Source organism: Colletotrichum costaricense (assembly GCF_030867565.1).
Source record: "Colletotrichum costaricense strain IMI 309622 chromosome Unknown Scaffold_24.1, whole genome shotgun sequence".
Taxonomy (NCBI): domain Eukaryota; kingdom Fungi; phylum Ascomycota; class Sordariomycetes; order Glomerellales; family Glomerellaceae; genus Colletotrichum; species Colletotrichum costaricense.
The window spans coordinates 93,393-119,106 of NW_026848253.1; the positions used below are offsets into that span (position 1 = coordinate 93,393).

Below are 25,714 nucleotides of genomic sequence, written 5' to 3' on the forward strand. Positions count from 1 at the left end.
ACGAAAGACATACAATCATGCACATCAGATGGCAATCTTACCTTATGGACAGCATCTCGAGCCAAGACAATTCTCCCAAAAAAACAGTTCTCCAGTACGCCTTCCTCGAGGGAAATCACTTGTGCCTTGAGGCGCCTCTTTCACAGCTCTCCAAAGACAACGGTCTCCGTGACAGAGTACCAAGAGATCTTGCTGACCAGAGCCTTCGTATCAGATTGGGTGAATCGCCGACGTGTGGGCCAGGTGCAGTGCTGTTCCTCGGGCAACTTGTTGTGTACAATGATCTATATCCACTTCGGCTGGCACAGGAGCAGGAAAGAGGACTTGTCGCTTGAGGTAACTTCCATGTCGTAGAAACCCACACCAGGTACGGGAGACCATGCCATGACGATGGCATTGTACTGGGTTACCATTGCTTTGTAGGCAAGTTGTTAGCAGCCTTTGGTTTATTGATAGTCGAGTATGGGGTCTCTGGGGCTTCGCATTATTCAACGTCATATTTGCACGCCTTGAAACAGTTACTAGCACCCTTGCCGCCTTTTACGATGTGCTCACAAATGCCCGCACATCCGGCCCGCGCCTCCTTTTGTTCGACATCAGTTACGCCATTACATGCGCGAATCTCTGGGTTCTCATTGAATCGAGGCGTCGAAGCGTTCGCTCCCTGCCTTTGAAATATCCGGCTTGGGCCTTGGTGCTCTGCAGCGCAAACGGCGCCGCGATCATCCTACCGCTGTATTGATACGCAGTCTACAGCAGCAAGGCCCGCGTCCGCGATGCCTCGATGCCCTGGCACGAAGCGGCGGCATTCCCGCTGACGCCACTAGTCATCTTGCTTCAACCCCTTCTCGTGTTTGCACCCGCGTGGAGTGGAAACGGGGGCAGTAGCCTGCACCATGGATGCATTGCACCCTCCCAGGTGGCCCCCGTATTTGCCATGGCGTTCCCCCTCAGCCTTGTGTCAATTTTCCCTCGCAAACTTACAGGCACAACGCAGTCATCTGTGAAAGAGGCAAGAAAGTGGGTAGTCGCATCCCTCATACTTGCCGGTGTCGTCGCTTCAGCCGTGCACTTCTATACCTCGGTCGGCTCGCTACTCACACGAGATATCGACGCATCGATCCTGAGGCTGTTCCTTCCGGCGCGAGGCTTTGAAGACTCATACGAGTCCATGATCAAAAAGGAGGTTACATCTGTCGAGTACACTGCCCCTGGAGAATCTTCACCTGTTCTCGCAGGGGGATTGGATTGTTCAATGTCTCACCACTATTGTGTTTGCGCATCTACTTCTCTCGCGAAAGGATGGGGTTTAAAATGTTGAAAAAATGAAAGTGGAAGGGACGGTGTCTGCGAACGAGTTTCAGGAACTGATTTATCTCACTGTGGCGACTGTAGTCTTAGGGCCAGGGGCGGCGGGGTCATTTGCGTTGGCTATTCGAGAGGCTAGAATATGAATCTTATTAACTGTCAAAATTGTCCGATAGGTTCTGGAACCTTCAAGTCCTTAATGAAACGCATCGCTAGTCTAGATCGCTGAGCACCAATCCTACGTCATCGGCAATATCCAAACCTCGGTCGCAGAGATGAGCCATGACTACCTATTCCTTCGTCCAACAGAGTAGGTCAGAAGTTGGAGATTCACTTGAAGGCTCCAAAGGGGAATGGACGATCTTTAGTATGGCGTTACCCATAGAAACACGTCAGATGACATCCCCAAGTACCGCTTAGCTTGAAAGTTTCGCTCTACAACTATCCTGAGAAAATCACTGGTAGTGAGGCGGATAAATGACGCCTCGAGAATAGCCATGTTGGATGCGTCTCATTCCCGCTCGGTCTTAGGCGTCGGTGATTGACTTGTTAGCCGCTTTATAAATCAAATATTTTCGTTCCACTTGAGAAATAAACAAAAGGGCTACGGGATGGCAAGCCAAATTTTCTATATGTTAGTTCTTGGACTAAACCTTTCGCCCGCCCGGACAAGTACTCATTATATCATATGATACTTCTTTCTAAACTAAAATCTTAGATACTGAATAAATTACGACGCTAAAAAGGTAAATCAAGTTTTGTTTAATCCTCTTATCTATAATAGCTTTCTAACTAAAGTAAATAATAATGAAATAATATTAATTTATCTGTGAATAATAGAGCATATTGCAGTTGATCTGTCAAGAAGTTATTGTTCCAAAGGAACTTAAAACCTATCAATAAACTCATATTATAAATAATAAAATAGAAGAGGCAAATGATTGAAAATATCTAGGGCCAGTAACAGTCACGAAGACTTCTACATTCAGACTAAGTAATCCCTCTATAACTAATTTAATAGAATGTAGCCATCAGCTTTTAGAGCTATAAGTTTCTAAAAGGAATGCCGCCGCTTTCTCTGCCACTGCATAGACTGTGCTTAGTATGTTCCCTCGCGGTATGATCGGGAAAATACTAGCATCGCACACACGAACGTTCGTTGTGCCACGTAAGAGAAGCTCCCCATCTACAACACCGCCTTCAAAGTCTTCCTTCATCATTGCGCATGTGCCACAGAGGTGGTAATTTGTAGCACCAAAACTTCGAATATTCTCCTTGATCTCTGCCAAAGTCTGAGGTGCCGATGCTGTTGGGAGACGGTTGCCATCCGTTCTCAACAAGCCACTGAGCGCGTCCCTAGCCAACAATTTATCAATTTGCTGAACATGACGCGCGAGGATTTCAATGTCGAGGGGATTTGAGAGATAAGCGCAGTCTATTTTCGGCTGATCATGCCAATCCGCAGTCTCGACGTGACAAGATCCTCGACTATAGGGGTGAGCCAGCATAGCTACTATGGTCATGTAGTTACCTGGGGCTGGGTTGGCGCGGCTGGTGTATCTTTGCACCCGTATCATGAAAACGGTTGCGCTCGCCTCATGGTCGTCGAGGATCATCCGATTGATGAATTCGTGATGTATCTTGGTAGCTTCATTGCCGACGTGAGGTGAAAGTTGGAGAAGCTCCCTTAGCTCTTTCTCTTCGTTTTGCGAGTTGAAGAGCTGCAGAGGCCAATGAGCGAAACTGTACGCTGCCCCTTCCGCCAGAGGCCCAGTTCTTTTCTTGTCATACTCTGCGCGATGAGCTGCAGGAACTTTGGGGTCTCTGAAGTTGACGTCGATGGTTTCAATTTCGGGCTTCACCTCGACACTTGGTCCAAAGTTGAGATGGTCTTGAAGATTTTCTGAGATGCTGCAGTCAGCATGAGAGACAACAGAACATTGAATGCTCCTTGTCAATGTATGCATGCACTTACCTCCAACACCAGGCAAGTTCACTAAACATTGAATACCCAAAGGCTCCAGAATCTGTTGATCACCGATTCCGGACTGCTCAAGAATCTTGGGGCTACCTAGGGTGCCTGCGCAGATGATGACTTCCTTATCTGCTCTGACTAGCGATGATTTGTGCGCCTTCTCATAGATTACGCCAATCGCACATAACTTTCCTTCATCGGTGTGAGAATCACCTTCAAATACGATCTTCTCGACCTCTGCTCCGGAGATGACGACAAGATTCTTCCGGTCCAAAGTCGGTTGGAGGTAAGCGTTCCCTGCGAAGCTTCTCACGCCTTGGCCAGGGCGGCTATCGATTGCATTGGTGGTTGTGAAACCCCCAAGCGCTTCGCCAGATGGGCCATCATGATCAGATCTTGCGCCCAAGTCGTCGAATACCTCTTCCCAGGCATTCTGTAGGGCATTCAGCTCTTTCGGATAAGATGCTTGTATAGGCCCTTGGCTTTGACGGTCCTGATTTGACATGTCTTGAACCTGCTCTGTATGAAATGCGCGGCAGTAGTCTTTGATCTCCTCCCAGCTCCATCGCTCATCTCCCGATATTTCGGCCCATGCCTCATGCATAGCTTTGTTTGGGAACACTAGACTATGGGAGTTGATTCCACTGCTTCCTCCAAGCATCTTGCCTCTTGTATGCTGGAAGACACGTCCGTTCATGCCAATCTGCGGTGAGGATTCTGAGCACCAATCATAGTTCGGATCTCCAAACATTCGTCGACTCAGCAAGGGTGTCGTGACCTTTTCTTCGTTGATGTTGTTGCTTCCAGCCTCCAGTAGGAGGACTTTTAAGTCTTGCCGAACGGAGAGTCGGGAGGCAAGCACGCATCCGGCTGTGCCACCGCCGACGATGATCACGTCAAAAATTTCGACCTCCATCTTTGCAGGTAATGGGCTTGACTATTTTTTACCCATTTACAAAAGCATTGGGAAGTCCATTGATACTTAAGTTCTATGGCCATAAGATTCGGCATCTCAAAAGTCAGTATTTGACGACACCACTTTAGGCAGCAATGCCATTTGGGGCACTCGATTGGCTACAGATATCAGCTAGATTCTTCATAAGGGTGTTGATGAAGAATCCATCATTCCAAATCAAGAAGGTCGCACTGCACGTTGTCAGCATAGGTCACCGACACGAATGATCCCTGCATGTCTGGCGGTATATATGACCACATCGATTCTGTAATCACAGCAATCGCACGCAACGAGAGTTGACTCCATCTATACTACTAGGCTATCTGCAATTGTTCATCGCACAAGTAAATGTTGATCTGTTAAGGAAGGTAACAGTGCCCATTACAGATCTGCCAGCTGGGGCATCGACGCGATAAATGGGCTCTCTTGCAGCGGAATTCATCCTTTCCTGTCTCCTACCTATCTTAGTCTTTGGACCAAGCCTTTCGCCCGCCCAGCCAAGTGCTCGTTACATTACATGATAAAAGTGACAATGGTTCCCCCTTCCAGTCACCTATCGGATCAAGGACGATGAAATCAGCTCGTTTTCCCACTTCAAGGCTTCCGACCATATCCTCCGCAAAACAAGAGTAGGCGGCGCCGATATTGGTAGCCGCCAATGCTTGGACGAGCGTGAGCTTGAATTCCACATTCATCGTTTCCTCTCCATACGGCCTATTATAAGATTTGCGAGTTGTTGCGTTGAAGAGATTATTCCACGGCGAGTGAGGAGCTGTAGGCGCATCGCTACCAATAGCGATCCTAGCCCCGTGGTCCGCGAACTCTCGATATGCAAAGGCTCGGCTGCATAGTTTTTGTCCGATGAGCGGTGTCCAGTCAATGTTCTGGACGGGATCGCAATGAACGGGCTGTATAGAGGCAGTGATGCCCAAGCGCCCAAGTCGCTTGGCATCTTCGGGCTTGGTGACTTCCAAGTGTTCGATGCGATGCCGTTTCCCCGTCGTACCCAGCGCCTCCAAGCCGTTGATTGCCAGAGTCACCGCCTCATCTCCAATTGCATGCATTGCGACTTGCAGCATGCCATCATCTGCCGCAGTCAGGACCTTGCTCAGAGCTTCTGCGGTCCAGTAGGGCTGTACGGACTGTCCAGTCGACTTGTACGGTTCAGAAATGGCAGCTGTGCATGAGTCAATGACGCCATCGCACATGAGCTTGATACCCGCAACCCGAAAATCTGGAGACGTCAAGATGTTGTACGCTTCGTGAAGCTGACTGACACGTCTCACTTGCTCTACATCAGACTCTGTCGAGCCCGTCGGTGAGACCAAAAAGTGGACGGCCAAGCGTAGGTTGAGCTCTCCCTTCTCATAAAGCTCTCGTAGTAAATTCCAGTAATCTTCATCGACCGCCATGTCAATGGCCGAAGTATAACCAGCGCGATTGTATGTTTCTATGGCTTCTCGGAGTCGGTCCAACTTCTCTTCGTGCGTCAAGCATTGTGTCAAAAACGGCCAAATAATGCCAAGGACAGCAGCATCTTCGAACAAGCCGGTTGGCAAGTGATCAGCAGTGCGATGAACTCGACCGCCAGGTATGTCCTCGTCGGGGATCTCCAATTCTCTCACAGCGGCCGCGTTACACCATACTGCATGTAAGTCATGCGACTCAATATAAATCGGGCGTTCGCTGAGATCGTTCAGCATTTCGCTATTAACGAGACTTCCAGTGGCCGATTGCTTCCAGGCCTGAAACATCAAGCGTTGTGCATCTGGTTCCTCTTGTGCAGTTGATTGAATGACCTGTCGAATCTCCTCCAGGTTGGCACAATTTCCAAGAGAAATTTTGGACAGGGAAATCCCGAATTGGAGTAGGTGGGTATGCCCATCGATGAACGAAGACATGATACCGCGCCGTTGAAGGTCGACTATCTGAACTTCTTCTCCATGGCGTAAGAAGTTCTGGATGGAAGCGTCGTCAAGGTGGCCAATGTGTTGGATAGTGTGGTCATTGACTGCCAAACAGCACAGTTCTCGTGCTTCCTTAGCGTCTGTGGTGATCATGCGGGCGTTCTGGATGAGAGTCCGCATATTGAGGTACCTCGTGCACTGAGAAACAACATTGTCAGTAACTGAGTAGGATGCTTAGCTTCGGAAGGTCTTACCACTTCAGCTTCGCCCGAGTCTCGTGATCTGGAGTTTGTGAGTGTTTCTACGGACCATTGAGGTGATGGGAAGGTGAGGAATTTATTAGCCCTGGTTGGGGCTGGTACAAACCCTGTCCCATCTGAGGCAATAACCGAAATCTGAAATGAACTTCTCTATTCTCTATTCCCGACTCGCCGACTTCGGGATCTCGTAGCAAGGTGACTTGGTTACACGAGGTGGCGACACATAGTTGGAAACTCGAATGTGCTAGGTACTTAGTTGAATCCCTGCTCATCGCTGAACTAAAACTGTGGGCCACAAAACTGTTTTAGGCAAGTTTAGGAGCCAATCACACACGGCCTTCTTATCGTCTCAGCTCAAGTACTTCTCTTACTTACTGAGCGGCTAGATTCCTCGCTTCGTGCCATACTGTTATTTTTTGTGACCCTGATTCGGTAGTCAATGATATCTCGAGGCTGAGATGTAGCTACCATCGCCCTATTGAAATTTCGCTTGTCAATTTGGATGTGTCACTGATCTGAAGTGGGCGTAAAACGTTACCCGGCTGCGTCGGTTCTGTCCAACGGCTCATCTCGCAATCTGAATTCCCCGTCCGCCTGTTTCTCGCGATCTCTTCGTCATTTGAGCGATTTTTTAGCGGGTCTTCTGCCTTGAGGTTTTGTCGTCTTTAGCAGTCTCGCAAGACGCATTCAGTCGCGGTCGGCAAGGCTACGGAATCAGGGTGAAAAGAGCTTTGGAATAGGATTACAGAACTTATTGTATTTAAAGATGGGCTTCTCAACTCCAACATAGTGCGTAATGCAAGTCTACAAGGGGCATTGACTCTCTTTCCTAAGCTCTTCCAGAGCCCTGAATACCCCCGCCTTCAGCCACAATCTTTTGGTATCTTACGTGCGATGCAATCCGAATGCGTCGTCCCCAGATGAGCAATGGGATGAAGAGCAAGCAAACAGAACTAGATATGCAGCCACAAATGATACAAATACTAGTGAGACTCATTGAGCTAAGCCATGGTACTATGGCAAAGGGTATTCCAATAGTCCCCGCGTTGCGGATGAACGTAATAAACACAAAGGAGTCCGCGGTAGCCTATGCCAGTCAGTTACTCTATAAATTCAACCCTGCTCCATGGCATCCTTCTTTACTTAGAGTGACTCACGGCTTTATAGGTGTCAATGATGATCGTGAAACTAACGTCCATCATGGAGCTCATGCCGAAAGCAAAACAAGCACCACCGATACTCGGATATATCCAGTGCATCCCCTGAGAGACTCTATGATTAGCCACTTTATTCACAATCCTTATTTGATCACGCAATACGATTCATACTGACCAAATCTGCCGTAACACCAAATATTATCATTCCAGCGCCCATGACCAACGCAGGTAGCAAGAGTACGTAGAGTCTCATTTCAGGCTCAAAGATACCCCGATTCTTACGCGCGAGCCTGACAACAACGTAGTCACCAAATATCCCGCCGTACAGACTGCCGATCATGTTGCCAACGAATGGGCCGATGAGCATGAGACCTACTCCAGCTGTGTTGAAGTTGTATGGTGGAGCAGCGAAAACGATGGAGTTTAAGCTTGTCAGCGCGACCAGAAATGCCACCGCATTGGCACATTGGATTGCTGAGAAGAGTACGTGCGGAAAGAGGGCCATCTTGAAAGGCGCAATGTAGCTGGAGACCAGTGGTTCGTCCGTTGTTGTGGACAAACGCATACGTTGACAGTACGTATTGGGCAGCGAGGTCGACTGCTCGGCTCGTTCGATGTCTTGAATGGGATGTGTCTCGAAAGGTTTAATATCGCTGGCAGAGTTTGCTGCGGCTGAGCCACACTTCGTTTCGTGTAGTTTATTCGCTATTTCCTCCAAATCGGGAGTTTCAGTGGTTGAGGATCCAACAGAGATGGGCACATACTTCGTCTCTTCGAAGAAAAACAAAAACAAGAGACACAAAAGCGTCAGGAAGATCCCGACAGTGTAGTAGGCCCATCGCCAACCCATCGAAGCTGCTTGGAGACCGGCGAGTGTGGGGGCGAGAAAATTCCCGATCATGACGGCGGTGATGTAAAAGCCGTTTGCTAGGCCTCGCTGATGAACGAAAAAGAGATCTGCAATCTGGCAAGAAAAATAGCGCGTTAGTGAACTTCAATAACCATTGGTGGTCAGTGAGGGCATATGTCAGTCATACCGTCATCTCGGCTATGGTCTCGTTTGTTGATCCAGCCAAGCCATAGAGTAGGTTCGTGATATACATCTCGGGAACCGTACGCAATCGGCTGCTCCACCAGGATGTTGCAGCCATTATAGCGGTCGATAAGATATATGTGGATCGTCGACCGTACTTCTTTGTGAAGGGAATGATGCAAAGGCATCCGAGGGCGAGTCCGACGACATTGAAAGAAACACCTGCGTTGAGTTCGTCGTAGGTCATATCCAGCTCGACCGTCATTTGCTGCCAGAATATCATCTGCATAGTCATTCTAAAGGCCGAGTGTCATTGGAATAGTCGCTCAATCGATTGAAATGCCCCATTTCTTGGGGCATAGATGGGGGAGAGGGGTCTCACGCAGCGAAGACTGCCACAGTGACAGCAAGCACGAACATAGTGTTGACGCATTTTCGGGTTAGGTTCCAATTCTTGAACATAGTCAGTTTGTCAGTTGACAAAGTCGTAAACTAACAGAGGACAGCCGCAAACGACTTACCAAGGGGTCATTAGGGTCTGAGGTTGGGGTGGGAATTAGGACTAGAGTGGATTCTTCTTCTATGACAAACGATGTCAGTACAGCAAGTTGAGACAGCGGAAGGTCAAAAACTGACCTGACAAAAGTCTGGCACTGCCAGGAGGAAGGTACGTGTCTCCTTGGGGCCCATCCATGGTGCTGCTTGTTGACGAGTTTCTAACCGCTTGAGATTCTGTGTCGAGGTTATGCACGAGAGGGCCGTAGAATGAAACCTTCTCAACATGTGCCATGTTCGACAATCACAGTCCACGGCAATGCACTCTTTTGAATATCTCAGAACTCGGAGCCCAAGTATCCATTTTCCTCGTTAGAGCTTTAACTGGACGTCCACTTTTGGCTGCTGAATGATAAGCACTAACTCCACTCCAACTCGAATCTGGGGTATTAGCTAGCGACGACCCGCTTCCGAGAAGGGCGATAAAGAGCAGACACATCATTGGCTCTTAGACATACCCAAAGCGGTTTAACGTACCCGGCGAACCCTTGTCATTTTACCCTGGGGAGCGAGCTAAACAGAATTTCGATAATTACCGGATCGTGCCAGTGTAACTATGGAGTAGTCGAACCTTCAAATCCCATCTACTAATCCGTGCCTTGAGCATAGGAGACGGTCGCTCAAAAAAGTGCAATCTCCACATTTCTCCGTTTGGCTTGCTCATCAATGTCGTAATCATCGTCGCCCACCTCCCAAGCCTCATCCAGCATGCGTGCAATGTTATCTGCGTTCGCGGTTTTGCCGTAGGGTTGACAAATACCGCAAGCTCGGCGCAGCGACTCCATCCAGGAGGGCCGATGTCGCAAGATGGCAACTTCTAGCCGTGCCGCGACATATGGATAAAGGAGCGAGTTAGATGTGAGCAAGTGGCTATACTCGGGTCGGTTCCGCGTGTCGCAGAGGGCATCAATGGCTGCCACAAGGCGACCGACGATGACCTCCGTGGATAGAGCTAGCGATGAAAGACATGGGTCTTTCCTCAGTCGCCGACCAGTGAGGATCCCCGCAAAGCGATAAGCTTCCCATAAATGGATTTGAGGTATTTCTCCAACCTCTCCTGGCCATGAAATGAAGGCACTTTCTGAAGCTTCAGTCTGAATAGACGAGAAGATATCGAGAAGTGACCTAGGCAAACTAGTAACTCCTTCAATCCCATAATCCTGCTCCGTATTGTTGGATCTCTTGCCCTGTCTCAATCTCTGCCACAGGCATAGTGTCGTGGTGGAACGGCCACGTACGAACGTCGGTATGTCCATCACTGCCATGAGTTCAAGGGGAAAGTGGGTCTCAGGATTGTCTAGGACTGCAGACGCGTGCAAACTCCCTCCTAGGCCATAGACGGTCATCATTAGTTCCAAATGAACCGACCACGGTGTGCCTTGGAAAAGCTGTGTTGGTTGAAGGGAATTGTTAGAATATGAACGACAATCAAATACAGGTCCTTCAGGGGTGCTCACATTAAGCGTGCAAATGAACAGCCCGGCGTACATCACTCCAACGTTGATGCTGCCGTCGTGATTCTCAAGCTGTTTACGGAATAAATGTAGCCCGCGAACGTAGTACTCCTCGAACAGTGATGAAGGATTGTCTGGGCTTGACACATAGAGATGGGTGGCTATGAGAATAGAGCAAAGGGCTTCCGAATCACTCGCAAGGCGGCGAAGGCTTGTTCGGAACCAGTCTTCTCGATGAGTTGAATATAGAAGAAAGATGGTGCTTTGATCAACTGACAAGTTTTGTTAGCCCAGAATTCTTTCAGCCCATGGAAAATATTCGTCCGCGGCCTTGAGTTGACAATTATTTGGATCGAAGACGTACATCTTTCGTAAAGATCTCGATCCTGCTCTGTCCAGCCCGCCCATGAAAATCCCTCTAGTGAGGACATGGGGGATTGCAGGGACGTCTGGAAGGCCTCGTTCAATGTACTGGGCATCTCAGGACCTGGAGAGCGAACCACTGGAAACGGCTTTGAGGGGACATTTGTGTTTCCTATGAAATTTCGTTCTGGTGGGATTGCCAATTCGAATGACGAAACTATTCCACTAGATGGCTTTCTGGACGTGCGCCTCCTCGGCCTTGTCGTCTCTGTAGGCTCGATATGGAGCGTCTCTGACGGTTTCAGCGCTCCTGTATACCGGCGCCGTGAAGCGATGCCGGCATCCCAACGCAATACGACATTGTAGCCTGCACATTTGATACCCTGACCGAGACATTGCAGACACTCGGGTTTGGTCTCGTCGCACTTGCAATGGCGCCGTTTGCAAGTCAGGCACCCGCTACGGGATCGTGACATGTTTGCAGAGAGCTTGCTCTCAGGTTATCGATGTTGGGGTGGCTTTGCTGAAAGAAGGAGTCTTCGATGGGGAGGTGTCCAAAGGAGTTGAGTCAGTCGCTTGACGTCACAAGTCGGCTCGTGTACTGCGGTAAACCATGGGACTGCTTAGTAAGACGTCTTGTAGATGGCCGGTGATAGTGCGGCTTTCGTTGAGTTCCGGGTTCAGCTCCCCATGTGCAAAAGAAAGCAAGAGTTTTCAGTAGGTACGTGGGTGAAGCCGGGACGCTTTATGAGTCAAAAAGTCAACCTCGAGTTGACCGTTGTGTACAGAGCCTGCAATCCTCGACAAGTTGTGAATTTGAAGCGAAATAAGCTGCCGCAAATAGTTGGGTACGAAGAAAGTCTGTAGACAGGTTTGAATACTGCCGTCTCAACCCTTCCGCAAGCTGATTCCGAGCACCTCGCATAGTGCAAGACAAATGTCGTCTCATTCGTTCTGGAGCATCGTTTAGATGAATTCATCACGCAAATGTGATTCCTCGTGTGACTGCTCCACTATGTTGGTGTCCAGCTCTTAGCTTTTTTATGATTTCCTATGAAACGTCAACGATAACTGGCCGAATGTGTTGATAAGGTAGAAGAACTATCATCCGCATCATCCTCAAATTTCGCCACATGACCTAGTCATTGATTTGGAATGCAAACATGTCACATGTTGTTGTTCGCTTTCTCCCTCCCCTCCGTGGTTGCTGTGCCGGCTGAGTTGATCGAGCATTAGTCGGGATGCACAATGAGCACTCGAGCGGATGTCCATCATCCCTAGAATATTGAACGGCGTATTCTGTCAGCTTGGAAGTCCATCGTGCTCCAAAAGGTCAATCACCAATGGCAGCAGCATTAAGATTACCAATTACTCCGGGCAGTGAGCGGTTTAACGCGTTTGTGAGTTCTGCCCAATTGTTCGCCATGGATTGAGCGTACATAAAGATGCCAAAGATACTAGGAACTGTGTTGTCACTCGGACGGTGAATTTTGATCAATACAGGAACATTCAAGACCATTATGTCGTGAGATGAAGAATTGATAGAATGTAGGGGATTGGCCAACGATGAAGGGGGTAGGATGATCTCCTGGGCGGCGATGAGAGATCGCTGATATAAACTGAGCAAAGAGGTCTCATAATATATCTGCATTTCTTCCATGCTCGTCCACTCAGTACACTGAAGCCACTTGGGCTGACCAACACACTTTTGATACGTCGTGCAACAGATAGGAACCTTGGGCCTCATTCAACCTTTTCAGACAAATCCCAAGCTTGTTTACGCAATTATTACAAATCATCGCTCAAAGTTAGAATTTCAGCGGGCCTTGACTTCAAGTCAACAAGGAAGCTATTAAGAATTCGACGCTTATGTGCGTTCTCTCCGCCTTTTATCTGTAAGACAGGCGTGGTGAATGGGCTAAGTTCCTCTGTCAGGCGGCGAGCCCAAAGCCCTTTTCGAGCTCATCCTCTTGATCTGATGCTAACATCTACGTAGACACAACGCCATACCTAACCAAACCCATCGTCGCCCCGAGTAAGACCGCCAACGGCGCTGCCAACTTATAATACCGTCCCCCGACATACGCAGTAGCGGTGACAACGACCCACCAAGGGTCGTCACCTAAGCTTCTCCCTGACTGAAAGCCCTCGTCAAGGAACCCAACTTGCCAAATCCGATAGACTGCAGTGTAGATCAGCCCGACAGCAGAGGCGTTTACACCCCGCACCATGGCCTTCACCCAGGGCCTGCTCCGCAACGCCCCCCAAACACCCATTGTGCCGTGAACGAGAACCAGCCCTGGGGTGAAGATGCCAGCAAAGGCGATGGCGGCGCCTATGATAGCAGAATGACCCGCGCTGACCGCAGTCAGGCCGCCGAGAAAAACAGCAAAGTTGAAGTTGGGGCCAGGGAAGGACTGCGCAATAGCAAGACCGATAAGAAAATCCCTCGGAGATACCCAGCCCTCGGCCACAATGTACTCCCGAAGTAACGGAATGACTACAGGGCCGCCTCCGAAGATGATGGTACCGGCAAGGTATAGATTGGAAAAAAGCTTATAGAGAACTGGGGGTTCTGGGATGATTCCTCGAATGACCATGACAGCGACGAAAGTGGCGAAGAAGGTTGCTATGATGACAGTGCCGGCTTTCCAGGAAAATTGCAGTTGGAATTCCCTTGGAATGATCCGCGGCTCGGACCCAGCTAGAGAGCGGCGTGCATCGGCTTCCATAGGCGGCGCAATCGGACCCTGTTCGGCGCGCGAGGTACTTGCGGCCTGATGCTCGGATGGTGAAGGCCGGAGAATGGCAGGTGAGATTCCTGTGTGGCCAGCGTTTGCGTCTCGCGGCGTGGACGTTCGCCTACTCGAAGGGAGTTGAATCTCACCGCCAACATCTCCACCCATGCGGGCTGGGACAAAGGACCCTTCTTGTCTCTTGCCGAGTAACGCTTGTATCATCCCTCTGGCCCGCATGGCTGGCTTCTGAATCCAGCGGTAATCATGCACGATAGCCGCGCAGCCTGCAGCACACATGAGCACTGGGAAGAACCATATCGCGTTGTACATTATGCCCGCTGCGGCAGAGAGAAATACGAGTGTCCTTGTAAGCTTATCATTGATGCTCTTGTCCGAGAGCTCCATGGCTGCATGGGCGATGATGCCGACAGTGGCAGCATTGAGGCCGGAAAGGAGAGCATAGACTGCGCGTGGGAGACTTGAGCCTATGTTAGAAACGCCCAAAGAGAGGCCGTACATTCCCAAGGCTCCCGGTAAGCTGAAATCTGCTTGTTAGTCGAGTAGCGGGTTTACGATGTCGAAGATTGTTCAGGGATCATATGAGCACGTACCTCCAAATCATGAAGGCCAGTATGGCGCCGAGGAGGCCGTTTTGGATGAGATTGATGCAATAAAGCATCTTGGTGCTGGCCGGACCCGAAAGAGCTTGTGAGATGCTGAACAGCTCCTGATACTAAGGTTCATATAGTATTAGCAAATGAAAGCGATGGTTCGCGAATTAAGGTAGGAGCCGCACCATTTGATCATCAATCCATTGCAGTCGTCTTACGAATCGGTCATGGAACTAAACCAGCCCCCTTGTAAGCAGCTGGCATCGATGGCATGGAGACAGTGTGATCCTGTTTACGATTTTGAAATGCACTGGGGGTCCTCCAAACGCCGTCAAGCCCAGATGCCAATTAATCTTGAAGACCCTGGCCACACAGGCTGTCTTCTCTCGTAGGCTGTGCTGCCAAGTTGAAGCAAACATCTCTTGGGCAGCGAGTAGGACAGTGTGAGTAAGATTTTGCTTCGAGCATAATACAACGCTTTTGTGAGCATGCAGTTGAGTTCACTGATTGATGCCCGAGAGATGAAGATTTGAGGTGGGATTATGATATGGAGAGTTGTGTCCTCACGACATTGACTCCTCTTCACCAGCGTGTCGTGGTTCAACCTGTCTAAAATTTGGCGCAGCGCACGTCATATCCCGTGACATGTTAGCGCATGCCAAGATTGAGTCTTTACTCTCCACCAACATAGATTATCCCGGATCTGAGATGAGCACATAGGAACGCGCACCTGTCATCTTTGTGCGAATAGGAGCACCTCAAGGTAAATGCGAATGGAAGGAAACACGAAACCGTGACGCTCATAAACAAGACATCGTCTGTTCACGTCTTGCGTGATGTGATTGGTTGCGACTTCACTCCACAGACGAACGGGTCTGTGGACGACAGCTTTGGGGAAAGGCATGACGTCACAACCAGGCAATTTCAAGTTCTCAAGTGATGTACTGTGTATTATAAACTTGAGCGAGCCGTTTCTACTCTTCTTCATATTTTGCAGACCAGTCGCTATCTTCATATCTTGTACCGAGACTGCGAGATCAATAAATCATGAATATCGACATCCCAAAGCTGGTCAAGGCCGCTGTGCCGGACTCCGAAGGACGAAATGCGCGCGTCGTCTCGGACAATTGGAATCGCCCCGTCCATAGAGATCCTAACTTCCTGTCCAAGGACTTCCCCAGAGGTCGACCAAAGCTGTACATCAGTGCGGAAAGTGAAGAGTTTGACCAACTCACACTAGACGAGTGGCGCGATGAGGACTTCGACGTAGAGTACCTCCCAATGGGGGGTAACGCGAGAGAGTACCGGGACAAACTCCGATCGTTGAGCAAAACCAATATGGGCCCTTGTGAGACATTTGGAATCGTGGGTTAGTAAAGTCCCATCACAAAATCAATGAGAGGATACGGAAGCTCACCCAACCATCCGAAAGCATACGGAGATGCCGCAGCTGCCTGTCTTGAACACTATCATGTCATGGATAACAATCCAGAGTTCAAGCTGGGTCTTCTCATTGCATACTACCCAACGGCGATCCCCGATCCCAAGGGCCACTTTCCTAGCAGCATTTCCGCTCTTGTTCATCTCGCCGCGGGGGAGGAGATTGGTGTCACAAAACAGAGCCAGATGGTGGGGATTCAAGGGAAGCGACGCACGACCCGAAAAAGGGTGGAAAACGGCATGGGAATCGGAGGAATGCTGCAGCTAGCGTATCCGAGTTACACCTACGATGCGGAGCCTGGTTTTGCAGAGCACGATTTGGACGAGTACCATCCAATTTCGGCTGAATTGGCATGGAGCCGAAGCCTTGGTGCGGCGAAGAAGGCGTTCAATAATCATGCCGACTTGGAGCTCGTGTTGGAGCAAAATGTGCAGGGTAAGCATTTCCCTTACTTTCTGGGCCAATTGCTCTCAACTGCGTGGACAGATGAGCTTGCGATGTCCCCAATGATCTCGGCAAAGCGGATCATGGCCCAAGACTCGAAGCTGACCTATTTGCAGGCAAGTTCTTCACTCGCAACCTAAACCAAACCCTTTCATCGTATACAACACACAAGACCCCTCACGTCACTCACATTCCGACATTGACCGGCGGAGTCGGAGCGCAAGAGCTGGAAGCCTTTTACAAGCAATTCTTCAACAACCCCCCGTCAATGAAACTTACGCTTATTTCCCGCACTATCGGGACTGATCGTGTCGTTGATGAGGTTCACGTCCGTTTCAAACACACGGAAGAGATGCCATGGATTCTGCCAGGCGTCCCAGCAACAAGTAAACGGGTCGAGGTGCTTGTTGTTAGCATCGTTGGGCTGAGAGGAGGCAAACTCTACCACGAGCATGTGTATTGGGATCAAGCGAGCGTGTTGGTGCAAGTTGGCTTGTTAGACCCGAATCTTGTGCCAGAAGCAGGGCGCAATATTGGCGTTGAGAGACTCCCCGTTGTCGGTAGAGAAGCAGCAAGAAGAGTTCTGAGAGGGTGGGATGATAATGAAGGGGAGGCCGATAATGAGCTTGTGCCGGGCTGGCATGAAGAAGCGGCCGGAGATGAAAAGACAGCCAAAGGCAAGCAAACCAGTGGAGGGACGGCCAAGGACCAGAAAGGGGGTCAGAAGGAGGGACATTCAGCCGCGAAGACGTTAACGGAAAGGCCGAAGCCTACAAGTACAACATAGAACTGGCCTTGCTTGTGTTTACACGGAACCTATTTCACGCGGGATGAGGAATTGTATCGATACTCAAAATCTCATTACATTCTCCTTTGCACGTAGGCTTCAACCTACACCAATTGAGCCGTTATGTTGTATTTACCGTTCGCGGGTGATCTATATATCGGCAGCTCGATGATGCCAAGAGCAATCGATGGCATTACAGCAGAAAATAACCAGGTCGCGTTCGGACAAGTTTAAACAGGGCGTTATCGAGCGCTCAGCAACCTAACAAAACCTTAGATAAGAGATCATAATCCATCTCCGGGCAGGGCACGGATGCTTTGCTTACATCATCATTGTGATGCTTATCTCTCTCTCTCCGATACGGAGGATGCAGTCCAGAGTACGTAATCCTTGATACATCCAATGTTAATGCCGGCGTGTCGGGCTGCCTGCCCCGCATCTCCACCCACCGCATCCCCCAATGGGCGTAACCAAGCAGCCACGCATCCAAGTCACACGGGCCCGGCACACACTCGCTGGGAAGATCCCTCCTCCTTGGCTCCCTGCCCGAACCCATGGCCGGACAAGTCTGGATTCCTACAAAGTTCTCCCCGCCCCCGTCCGCTGAACCAACTGCAACCTTTCTTTCGATTCATTCACGGGATATACTTACGTCGGAAGACACCTTCGCCGTCACTCATACACTTTGCTGCCGTCAACAGTAAGGCCCCATCAAACCCGTGTCTTACTTTCTCCTTGTGTTGGCCTTCCCATCACAGGCGTCTGCTTGCTTCTCAACTCTTGACATCCTCCTTCTCTACCTCACCTTTTTCGTCAAAAACCCGCCTTACCTGCCGCATGGATCGTTCAAGTCGGAATCAATTTGGTGGCAACACATATTGTTGCCTATATTGGCAAAGAGTGCTCAGGAGCTCAAGTATGCCGGATGTGAGTCGCCTTCCAAGTTCCGTGTCTCTCTATAGTCCTAGATTGAATGCCGCTAAACTGGGCATGCTGCAGAGACTCCTACTTCGTCAACGCCCACCGAGAAAATTCCAATTTACAAGTCCATCGCTTGAATCTATTTGAGCCTCGCATCCACAACCCTCGAAACTCCCGGAGAACATGCCTCCCAACCGAGTCAGAGTTGTCAAGGGCTCTTGTTGGTCCTGCAAGAAGCGACGCATCAAATGCAGTCTCTCTAAGCCGACTTGCCGCCAATGCGCTGCCTCCGGCACCAAGTGCGACTACAATAGCCGACTCATTAGATGGAGCACACGGCCAACTCCTCATGTTCCTCCAGCCTACTGCATCCCACGAAACGACTTGCACTTGACCGTTTACCTTGAGGTGTGCGAGCGGCGCGCTCTTGACTATTTCCATCTTCGCGTCTGGCCACTTCTCTCCACGGCAGAGGAACCGTGTGCTCCTCCGAGTTCGGTGGCTCTGGAGCACCGCGTCGTTTTGCTCGCTGCTTGTTTGCTGTCTGACTCTCACAGGCTCCTACAAGACGGTACGCATGACCACGATTCTCTCAGCAAGAAGCGGCTGGAATGTCTGGCTGCCGTTCGAACCGAAATAGATCGCTGCTGCGTTGAGCCCAAGAGGGATGGACCCACGACCGGGCTCTTATTTGCCGTCATCCTCTTGTACTTTGATGACGGATACATGGGTTGCATCCTCAAGTCAGCCTCGACCTCTAGTCATTACAATGGCATCCTAGCTATCCTCGAGCATTTAGGTGGCATCGAGGCCGTAGTGTCGACAGCCCCCGAGCCGCTGCACATGCTGCTCTCAGAGTTCGCGACGACGGATCTCACAACATCCATGATTCAGGGTAAGCCTCCGGCATTCCCTCCTGACGTGTGGCACCGGCTCGATAAGGGCCCTGTTTGGTGGGGTCGTGACCCGTTGGGTAGATGCTCCCTGGCGTCCGTCTTTCGCGAAATTGCCAAGATGGGCCTGTACCTACAAGCGACGACAAGCATGGCTGAGGATCTGTCTATCGAGCGCATCCGCGAATTCGAAGCGTCCCTTCGTCCAGTCTATGCGCCACTGACTGTCGCCGATGCTGACGGCCAGAGCCCCTCCGAGGTATCCGACTGCTCCACGTCTGCAACAGAAGCCGAGGCTGTACATGCATTCACTCTCGTCCGCATCTTCCAACACACCGCCTTGCTGTACCTGTATAGAGCCATTTGTGGATTTCCGACCCGTCACCCGCTTGTGCAGCAGCATGTCAGATCCTGCCTCGCTTGCATATTTGAGATTCCTCGGGAGGCAAACAATCTTAACTGCATCGTCTTCCCGCTGTTCATCGCCGGAGCCCACGTTTCATCGGCAGAAGAGCAAAAGGCCGTTCTTGACATGGCTGACGTGATATACGATGATATGCGATTCGCTTCGATCGACGCGGTCAAATCTTTCTTCAAGACCATTTGGCCGTCCAGATCTGGAGAGAAGACCTGGCTCGAAATCTTCAGCCATCTCAGCCCACACGTCCTAGTGCTATGACTTGTTAACTGAGGTAGCGTGCGGTTGGGCTGTGAGCGGTGAAGGAAGTGTTATGCACATCTGCAACGCCATAAAGCGGTCAAAACGAACATGTGGCCCATAAACAATCCTACTTCATTTAGGTGTTTGTAATTGATCCAAATTCGTGGCAATGAAGTCCTGAATACACAAGTTCATCTCGAGGTGAGCCATTTTCTCAACTGTAGTAAACATAATACGGGGTCTTCACATGCGAATTCCTGGCCGGAGGGAATACAAGACTTGATAGTGATGAAGATCAGCGTTCGGTTTTATTATTTTGCGGGAATGACTGTACTGTACTACATATAAGGTACTACTAGGAGGATTGAATGCTGCTACCAATACCTGCCCCCGCAGCTATCGTTCCAGAGCCTGTCGTCAAAGGCTGGGGGCGTCACAATTTGCTGTCTCTGGTGCCACAGCACGACTCGGCGGGCTCCGATTTGGGAAATGCGTTCTTGGATGTCTTGTCCACGGCAACAATGGAAGGCGGCACCCACAGAGCTGGGTTTTTCTTGAAGAAGTTGGAGGCTCTGATCATGACCCCAACAGGCTCAGCCGGCATGACCGGGAAATCCTCGGTGCGCGGGAAGTGAGTCAGGCCGAACTGGATGTAACAGACGATGTCGGTATTCTCAACCGGCTCCTTCTTGCTGACCCAGTCCACAATGGTTGAGTTATGCGGGTGGCCCTCATCGCCGCTCGATTGGCATACATAATCACCCGCTGGAAACAGTTCATAGTCCTTATACGGGGTGACCCAGAGCGCCTTGCGGGTGAAGGCAGCTCTCTTCTCTACCATGCTTCCAGGCTTAGCGAGTATGGTAGGGCAGTTGTTGTTGAGAATCTTGTAGGCGACAGGCTTCTTAGCCACGGGATTGATGCTGTTGGGGTTGATGATGTCCCAAGAGCGGCCTGTCTCATGGCAATAGTCGGCGCCACCTGCATTTCGGATGGGTGTCTTCTTACAGTAGAAGCCGTTACCATAGAGATTGCCAGGGGACCCGAGAGGATCATCGGAAAGCGCCGCATCATTCTGCAGGACTGAATTGTTGGGCCCATCGACTTCTGGGTCCACACGCAGAGAGAAAATGTGCTGGTGGTTGTGGGCGTTGATGAACGGGGCGACTTCTGTACCGTATGGGGCCGCCGTTTCACTGGGGTGCATACAGTAGGTATTGAGCATACCTGTCAACTTGACTTCCAGCTTGTAGGTACCATCCAGGAGGAATGTGTGGTAGAAGCAGTACTCATAGTTCGCAGCTGTGATGATCTGCGAGATGATGAGTTTGCGGTCGCGGGCTGAGATGACGGTACCGTCGCGGTAATCGGTATGTTTGTAAAGCAGGCCATTGTCTTCCTCGTGAATGCAAATGGCATTCTTGACGATAGCCGCTTCACCGCTCCCAACAGCCATGATGGCATCCATGTAGTGAATCGCTCCCTTGCAGTCGCATCCGAGCTTGAGGGAATTGGTCATGAAGCCAGTGCCATACTCGCCCACGTCGAAAGCGTGCTTACGTTGGTGCGGAGGGTCCGGATTGCCATAGGGTACCACCATCTCGACCACGCTGATGCGGTTGAAGAGGCTTCGCTCACGGCCCTCATCGTCAATCCTGACGTCGGACAGAACAATGCCCTCACGGTAGTTGAAGCCAATATGCATCTTCAATCCCGCCCATGAGATCTCGTTCTCGTCCATGCGGAAAGAAACGCCCTGCGGCTGGCTAATGTCGATGGGCTTGAGCCTGTCCTGGTAGCCATTGCTGATGAACTCGGGCAAGTAGTTGTGCTCCTGGAGAGACACCTTGGTGCGCTCGCCGTTGACCAGTCGGATGTCGACGGAGAGAACTTCGGCCTTTTCAGTGTCGACGACGACCGAGAAGTCCAACGGGTGGGCGTATTGGTTGTCGTCGGGAGAATTGCGATAGTAGACAATGCCCTGCTGAAGGCGGCGATCGATACCCCATCGATGATCGAACCCAATGGCCCACGCGTCGATAAAGACTTTTGACATGTCATAGATGCCGATTTCGCGGCAAGCTTGAATGACGCGAGGGTCAGCTCGAGTGACGGTCTCGCAGATGTCTAGATCCTCCAAGGTGAGAGTCGGGGCAACATCCGCGACATCCTTCCACAGTTCCACCTGAGTGCTTTCCAAGTTGACAACAACCTCAGTCACCTGGGAAGTTCCCTTGGTGATGACAATGGCGAAGGCGCGGCGTTCAGGGCGAGGGCCGAGACCAGACTTGAAGGCAGCGTATTCGTTCTTCTTGGGCTCGCGCAAAGTCAGGCAGTTGAATTTGAGCTCCTTGGGACTAGCATAGTTCTTGATGAGTTTCGCAGCAAGCTGAATCTCTTCAATCGATAGCTGATCTTCAAGAAGGAGTCAGTAAGTAGCTCAAATATCGTGATGATGCAGAAACGAGGGAGTTGATGTTCATACCCAGAGGATGTACTCGATGCTGAGTAGACAGATTTGGAACGGTATCGCTGGGCTCTTCCCGGAAGATTGTGTAGCCGGCTATAGAAGAGGTGTCTGCAATCATGATGAGGGCTGTCTGGGCTGTGCAAATATTCCATACGGTGGTATTTGTGATTCGACCAAGGTCGATTGTTGATAAGTGATGAAGTGAGAGACCTGGCAAACAGGATGGAGGGCTGGTGTGAAAACGATGCGAAGTAGTCTTCGGTTTGGTTCCTGGTAGAGAGATGTGACTGGTAACAGATAGAAGCCAAAACCGTAATGCGGACAAGTCTACCTCTTATACCTTAGTTGGAAAAGTGATGCTGGGGCGTCTGTGGACGTGACAATCGTACGAGGGCCAACTGCAGCTTCTTGCGGAGCTCTCCTAATGACAAACGTAAGATAAATTGCAATGTGCACCATCATGTCAAGACCACAGTGCAAGCAACTCTGGCGTCTTCATAGACCCTGTCGCCGGGAGTCCCTGTCGAGCGACTCGCGCTTGGCGATTTCGGCGCTGCTTAGCCCCATTCTGTAGCGGAACAGCGGAAGGCGGAGATTTTGGGGAGAGCAGAGACCGGGCCGGGGTGCGACAAGTGGACCGGCATTGCTGCCGGGCGATTTCGTAATTGAGTAATCAGATTCGATCTCGAGGCAGAGGGGATTGCAATCAAAAGCGCGGTTTGAAGCAACAGAAGAGCGATTCAGATTGGTTCTGAGATCTGAGTGTGTCAAGGTGAAAGTAAGTGTGAATAACGACAGGTGTGCATGAGGTGTCTAGTCAAGACCAAGGGATGCCATGGGCAAGTTACTTACTGAATTAGGAAGGAAAATCGACCATGCAGCCCCCCAGGGATCCCCAGCCCCTGGACCGAGGGGGCGGCGGCGGCTGAATCGGCACTCATCTCGGGGTGAGACGCGCTCAACGGAACGGTGGGCGGGCGGGCATGCCAAGGCCGGCGGGCTCAAATCTCCATCAACCCACTTTGTCTTGGGAACGGGTTCCACTGGTAATGAATGTGGCACACACACGTCACGTGCGCTAGTTGATTATGTTGATTGCGTCTACGCAGTAGTGACCCTATTCTTGAGCCTGAAGGATTCAGGCATGAAGTTCAAGATCACCTTAAGATACCAAGATCAACGAGTGTACTATGTAAAACTAAGGTTGATTAAGGCTGAACCATGTCCCGGCTCAAAGTCTTGTTTACGGAAACATACGATATTGAACTGAATGCTATGCGTAGGAAGACTTGAAGAGTAAAAGATAATAGCGTGTACGTTGCATTTGTCTGCTCGAGGATGGCGCCTAATTCTTACGAGGAACCGGAGCAATAGTCACCTCGGCATTCTGAGCCTCAATAATTCGCTCTGCCGCATCATCCGTCTTGAGATACGTGTACTGCCCCTTGATGAACCAGAAACCCAGAGTCACCACCATCATGACTCCAAAGACTGCGATTGCGTAATTCATATCAGCTGGTGCTGGATTGGGTGCCGATGGAAAGAAGAAAAACACCGTAGTAATAGCGCAGTAGATGACGGAGATCCAGTTGATTGCCGGGCCGAGGCGTCCCAATCTGAACTCTCCAGGCGGAAGCTTGTCTCGCCCGACGAGTAGGAGAGTCAGGATAGGCATCCCATAAGATATCGTAAGGGCGATTGTGCTGACACTGAGAATCGCCTCGAGCACCGTGTTAGCAAACATGTAGAGCACGCCAACAACGCCAACAATGGCTCCCTGAAGCCATAATGCGCGAGCCGGCACACGCCAAGCCTCATTCACCCTGGAGAAGTAGCTGCTCCAGGGCATCCCGCCATCTCGCGCAAATCCCCAGGTAAGACGAGAGGCGGTGGTAACAATACTGATAGCTTGACCAAGACCATTGAAGATGAATAGGGAGAGCAGGACAGTTGCGCCCTGCAGTCCGACAGCCTCATGAACTAGATCCATGAAAGGCAGACCAGTAGGAGGGTTTAGGATGGTGTCAAGATTCTGGATACAGAACAAACACACCACCATGAAGATAAACCCAGTAAGAGCTCCCAGTGTGACTGAAAGCCAGATAACGCGCGGGATATTTTTGCGAGGTGCCGGGATTTCTTCAGCCAAATGGACAGCGGAGTCAAAAGCCGTCAACCCATATGCAGCTTGAAGAAGGCCTGTAAACCAGGTCACCCCGTCTCCCCAGCCAGTCTGGTTGATCCATTGTCCAAAGACGAATGAGGCTGGCTGGAACTGCAAGTTTGGTCTGACTCCAACCGAGATGAGAAGGGCCAGGCTGAAGATGAAGAAGAGTCCGATAAAGCAAATTCCGACAAAGTTGTTGAATGCCGGTAGGATAGCATCTTTCCGGCAGGCAACGAGATTCGCGACCGTAACCACCAGGGTGACGGCAAGATAGAGAAGAAAGTTGATCCATCCAACACTGACCTCGGACCAGTCCGGCACAAAGAGAACCTTCATGCTCAAGATAAAGTTGGCCATAAAAGCAACCTGTGAGGCAGAAAGCGTCCACCATCCAAAGGTATTGATCCATGCGCAGAGGTAGGACACAAAGCGGCCAGATGGCCACAGACGGAATATCCAGTACGCCTGTCCCAAGGCTGTTGGCATACTACTGCAGAGCTCCCCCAATGAGACGGCCACGCAGATATTGCAAAACAGGACGAGGACAAGGCCCCAGAGAATAGCAACTGGTCCGCCGCTGGTGATACCGCTCGAAAGTCCTTGCGCAAATGTAGACCAAGTTCCCAGTACGGATATGGCGAGGAATAGCATGCTCATCCTGCTGAATTTTCGCGAAAGGGCCTGGTCATGGCCGAGATAGGCGAGATCCTGCGCATCTTGAGCGACCTGGTCGGCGGTCTTTAGATGGTCGAGTGGTGGATTCGATTCCGGGTCATTCTCCATAGCTCGGGACATAGACTGAAAATCTGAGTTGGCTGAATGGCGAATCCGATTATTGAAATTTTGTGTGGTTTCGTTTCGCGCGGGTGCGTTGTCTGGGCTGTGATGGGACTCGAGAGGGAGTACGGAGTTGAGGTGATCGCTTGCAAGAGGTGCGAAGTGCTTTTTGTATGAGATGCAAGGATGGGCTGTCAGCGCCCGAAATATTCCCCTGGAATTGATAAGGAGGCGGATTGCTAGCAAGGTTGCAACAGCCTGGGTAGATCAATGTCGCGCTCGTTCCCTAATGCCCTTCTTTCATATGCTGGCAGCACCCGATATTCGATTCGGATACGGATACAGTACGTTGTATCAAGATTGGTGTGATGAAGATCCGCAAGGTCGAATAAGAGCGCAGTGCGCGTATGGACACATTGCCCCTGTGTCTGCGTATGTTTTGGCTGTGGGTGTGAACAGTCTACACCCGCCATGCCAGGCTGATTACAACGAAGTAGCCCGGCATTGTATTCCGTCAAAGTCACGGCCCGGTCGACGAGTACTTGGGTAAGGTTTGACAGCCGTTGGGCCATCGAAGTAAATGCCTTCATCAACTGTTCGCCTCCAAGTTCCCGAACCATCACGAGTTACTTACTCCCGCTATCACAAGATCAAGGTCGCGTTATCTGCAGGAATTACGTACTAGTTCAGACAGTTGACACCTTGGAATCGCGGGGTGAGCCCCACAGAGCTGGTATCGGCGGGTTGTTCCCAGTATGCGTGGATCGAGTCAGTGCCCCATCAGAAGAGTTCACAACGTCATGGGTGGCCCCAGTCAAATACCTGTTGACCAAGACC

At 50.6% G+C, this 25,714-nt stretch overlaps 10 protein-coding genes across 10 annotated transcripts; 3 read left to right on the forward strand and 7 right to left on the reverse strand.

Moving 5' to 3' along the window:
* Nucleotides 1-784: 784 nt before the first annotated feature.
* Nucleotides 785-1,537, forward strand: CCOS01_15430 (uncharacterized protein; the record flags this gene model as incomplete). Its single annotated transcript, XM_060463569.1, has 2 exons — nt 785-1,250; nt 1,485-1,537. The coding sequence occupies 2 exons, from the start codon at nt 785-787 to the stop codon at nt 1,535-1,537; spliced, it is 519 nt and encodes a 172-aa protein (XP_060305713.1).
* Nucleotides 1,538-2,362: 825 nt separating this feature from the next.
* On the reverse strand, nt 2,363-4,199 carry CCOS01_15431 (choline dehydrogenase; the record flags this gene model as incomplete). The annotated part of the gene is made up of 3 exons (XM_060463570.1): nt 2,363-2,392; nt 2,463-3,211; nt 3,284-4,199. The coding sequence occupies 3 exons, from the start codon at nt 4,197-4,199 to the stop codon at nt 2,363-2,365; spliced, it is 1,695 nt and encodes a 564-aa protein (XP_060305714.1).
* A 503-nt stretch (nt 4,200-4,702) lies between these two features.
* Nucleotides 4,703-9,385, reverse strand: CCOS01_15432 (amidohydrolase; the record flags this gene model as incomplete). The annotated part of the gene is made up of 7 exons (XM_060463571.1): nt 4,703-6,343; nt 7,563-7,667; nt 7,738-8,526; nt 8,600-8,891; nt 8,978-9,048; nt 9,117-9,175; nt 9,232-9,385. 7 exons carry the CDS (start codon nt 9,383-9,385, stop codon nt 4,703-4,705), a joined length of 3,111 nt encoding a protein of 1,036 aa, XP_060305715.1.
* A 385-nt stretch (nt 9,386-9,770) lies between these two features.
* CCOS01_15433 (uncharacterized protein) lies at nt 9,771-11,443 on the reverse strand (the record flags this gene model as incomplete). The annotated part of the gene is made up of 3 exons (XM_060463572.1): nt 9,771-10,538; nt 10,608-10,765; nt 10,969-11,443. 3 exons carry the CDS (start codon nt 11,441-11,443, stop codon nt 9,771-9,773), a joined length of 1,401 nt encoding a protein of 466 aa, XP_060305716.1.
* A 1,413-nt stretch (nt 11,444-12,856) lies between these two features.
* Nucleotides 12,857-14,735, reverse strand: CCOS01_15434 (chromate transport protein ChrA; the record flags this gene model as incomplete). The annotated part of the gene is made up of 4 exons (XM_060463573.1): nt 12,857-12,860; nt 13,053-14,243; nt 14,317-14,438; nt 14,613-14,735. 4 exons carry the CDS (start codon nt 14,733-14,735, stop codon nt 12,857-12,859), a joined length of 1,440 nt encoding a protein of 479 aa, XP_060305717.1.
* Nucleotides 14,736-15,363: 628 nt separating this feature from the next.
* On the forward strand, nt 15,364-16,988 carry CCOS01_15435 (dienelactone hydrolase; the record flags this gene model as incomplete). Its single annotated transcript, XM_060463574.1, has 3 exons — nt 15,364-15,685; nt 15,749-16,192; nt 16,318-16,988. The coding sequence occupies 3 exons, from the start codon at nt 15,364-15,366 to the stop codon at nt 16,986-16,988; spliced, it is 1,437 nt and encodes a 478-aa protein (XP_060305718.1).
* Nucleotides 16,989-18,092: 1,104 nt separating this feature from the next.
* Nucleotides 18,093-19,481, forward strand: CCOS01_15436 (uncharacterized protein; the record flags this gene model as incomplete). Its single annotated transcript, XM_060463575.1, has 1 exon — nt 18,093-19,481. One exon carries the CDS (start codon nt 18,093-18,095, stop codon nt 19,479-19,481), a length of 1,389 nt encoding a protein of 462 aa, XP_060305719.1.
* A 415-nt stretch (nt 19,482-19,896) lies between these two features.
* CCOS01_15437 (primary-amine oxidase) lies at nt 19,897-22,051 on the reverse strand (the record flags this gene model as incomplete). Its single annotated transcript, XM_060463576.1, has 2 exons — nt 19,897-21,878; nt 21,949-22,051. 2 exons carry the CDS (start codon nt 22,049-22,051, stop codon nt 19,897-19,899), a joined length of 2,085 nt encoding a protein of 694 aa, XP_060305720.1.
* A 377-nt stretch (nt 22,052-22,428) lies between these two features.
* Nucleotides 22,429-22,974, reverse strand: CCOS01_15438 (uncharacterized protein; the record flags this gene model as incomplete). The annotated part of the gene is made up of 2 exons (XM_060463577.1): nt 22,429-22,691; nt 22,782-22,974. Coding segments are annotated over 2 exons (456 nt in total), but the record flags the coding sequence as incomplete, so codon positions are not given.
* A 304-nt stretch (nt 22,975-23,278) lies between these two features.
* Nucleotides 23,279-24,895, reverse strand: CCOS01_15439 (choline transport protein; the record flags this gene model as incomplete). The annotated part of the gene is made up of 1 exon (XM_060463578.1): nt 23,279-24,895. One exon carries the CDS (start codon nt 24,893-24,895, stop codon nt 23,279-23,281), a length of 1,617 nt encoding a protein of 538 aa, XP_060305722.1.
* Between the last annotated feature and the right edge of the window lie 819 nt (nt 24,896-25,714).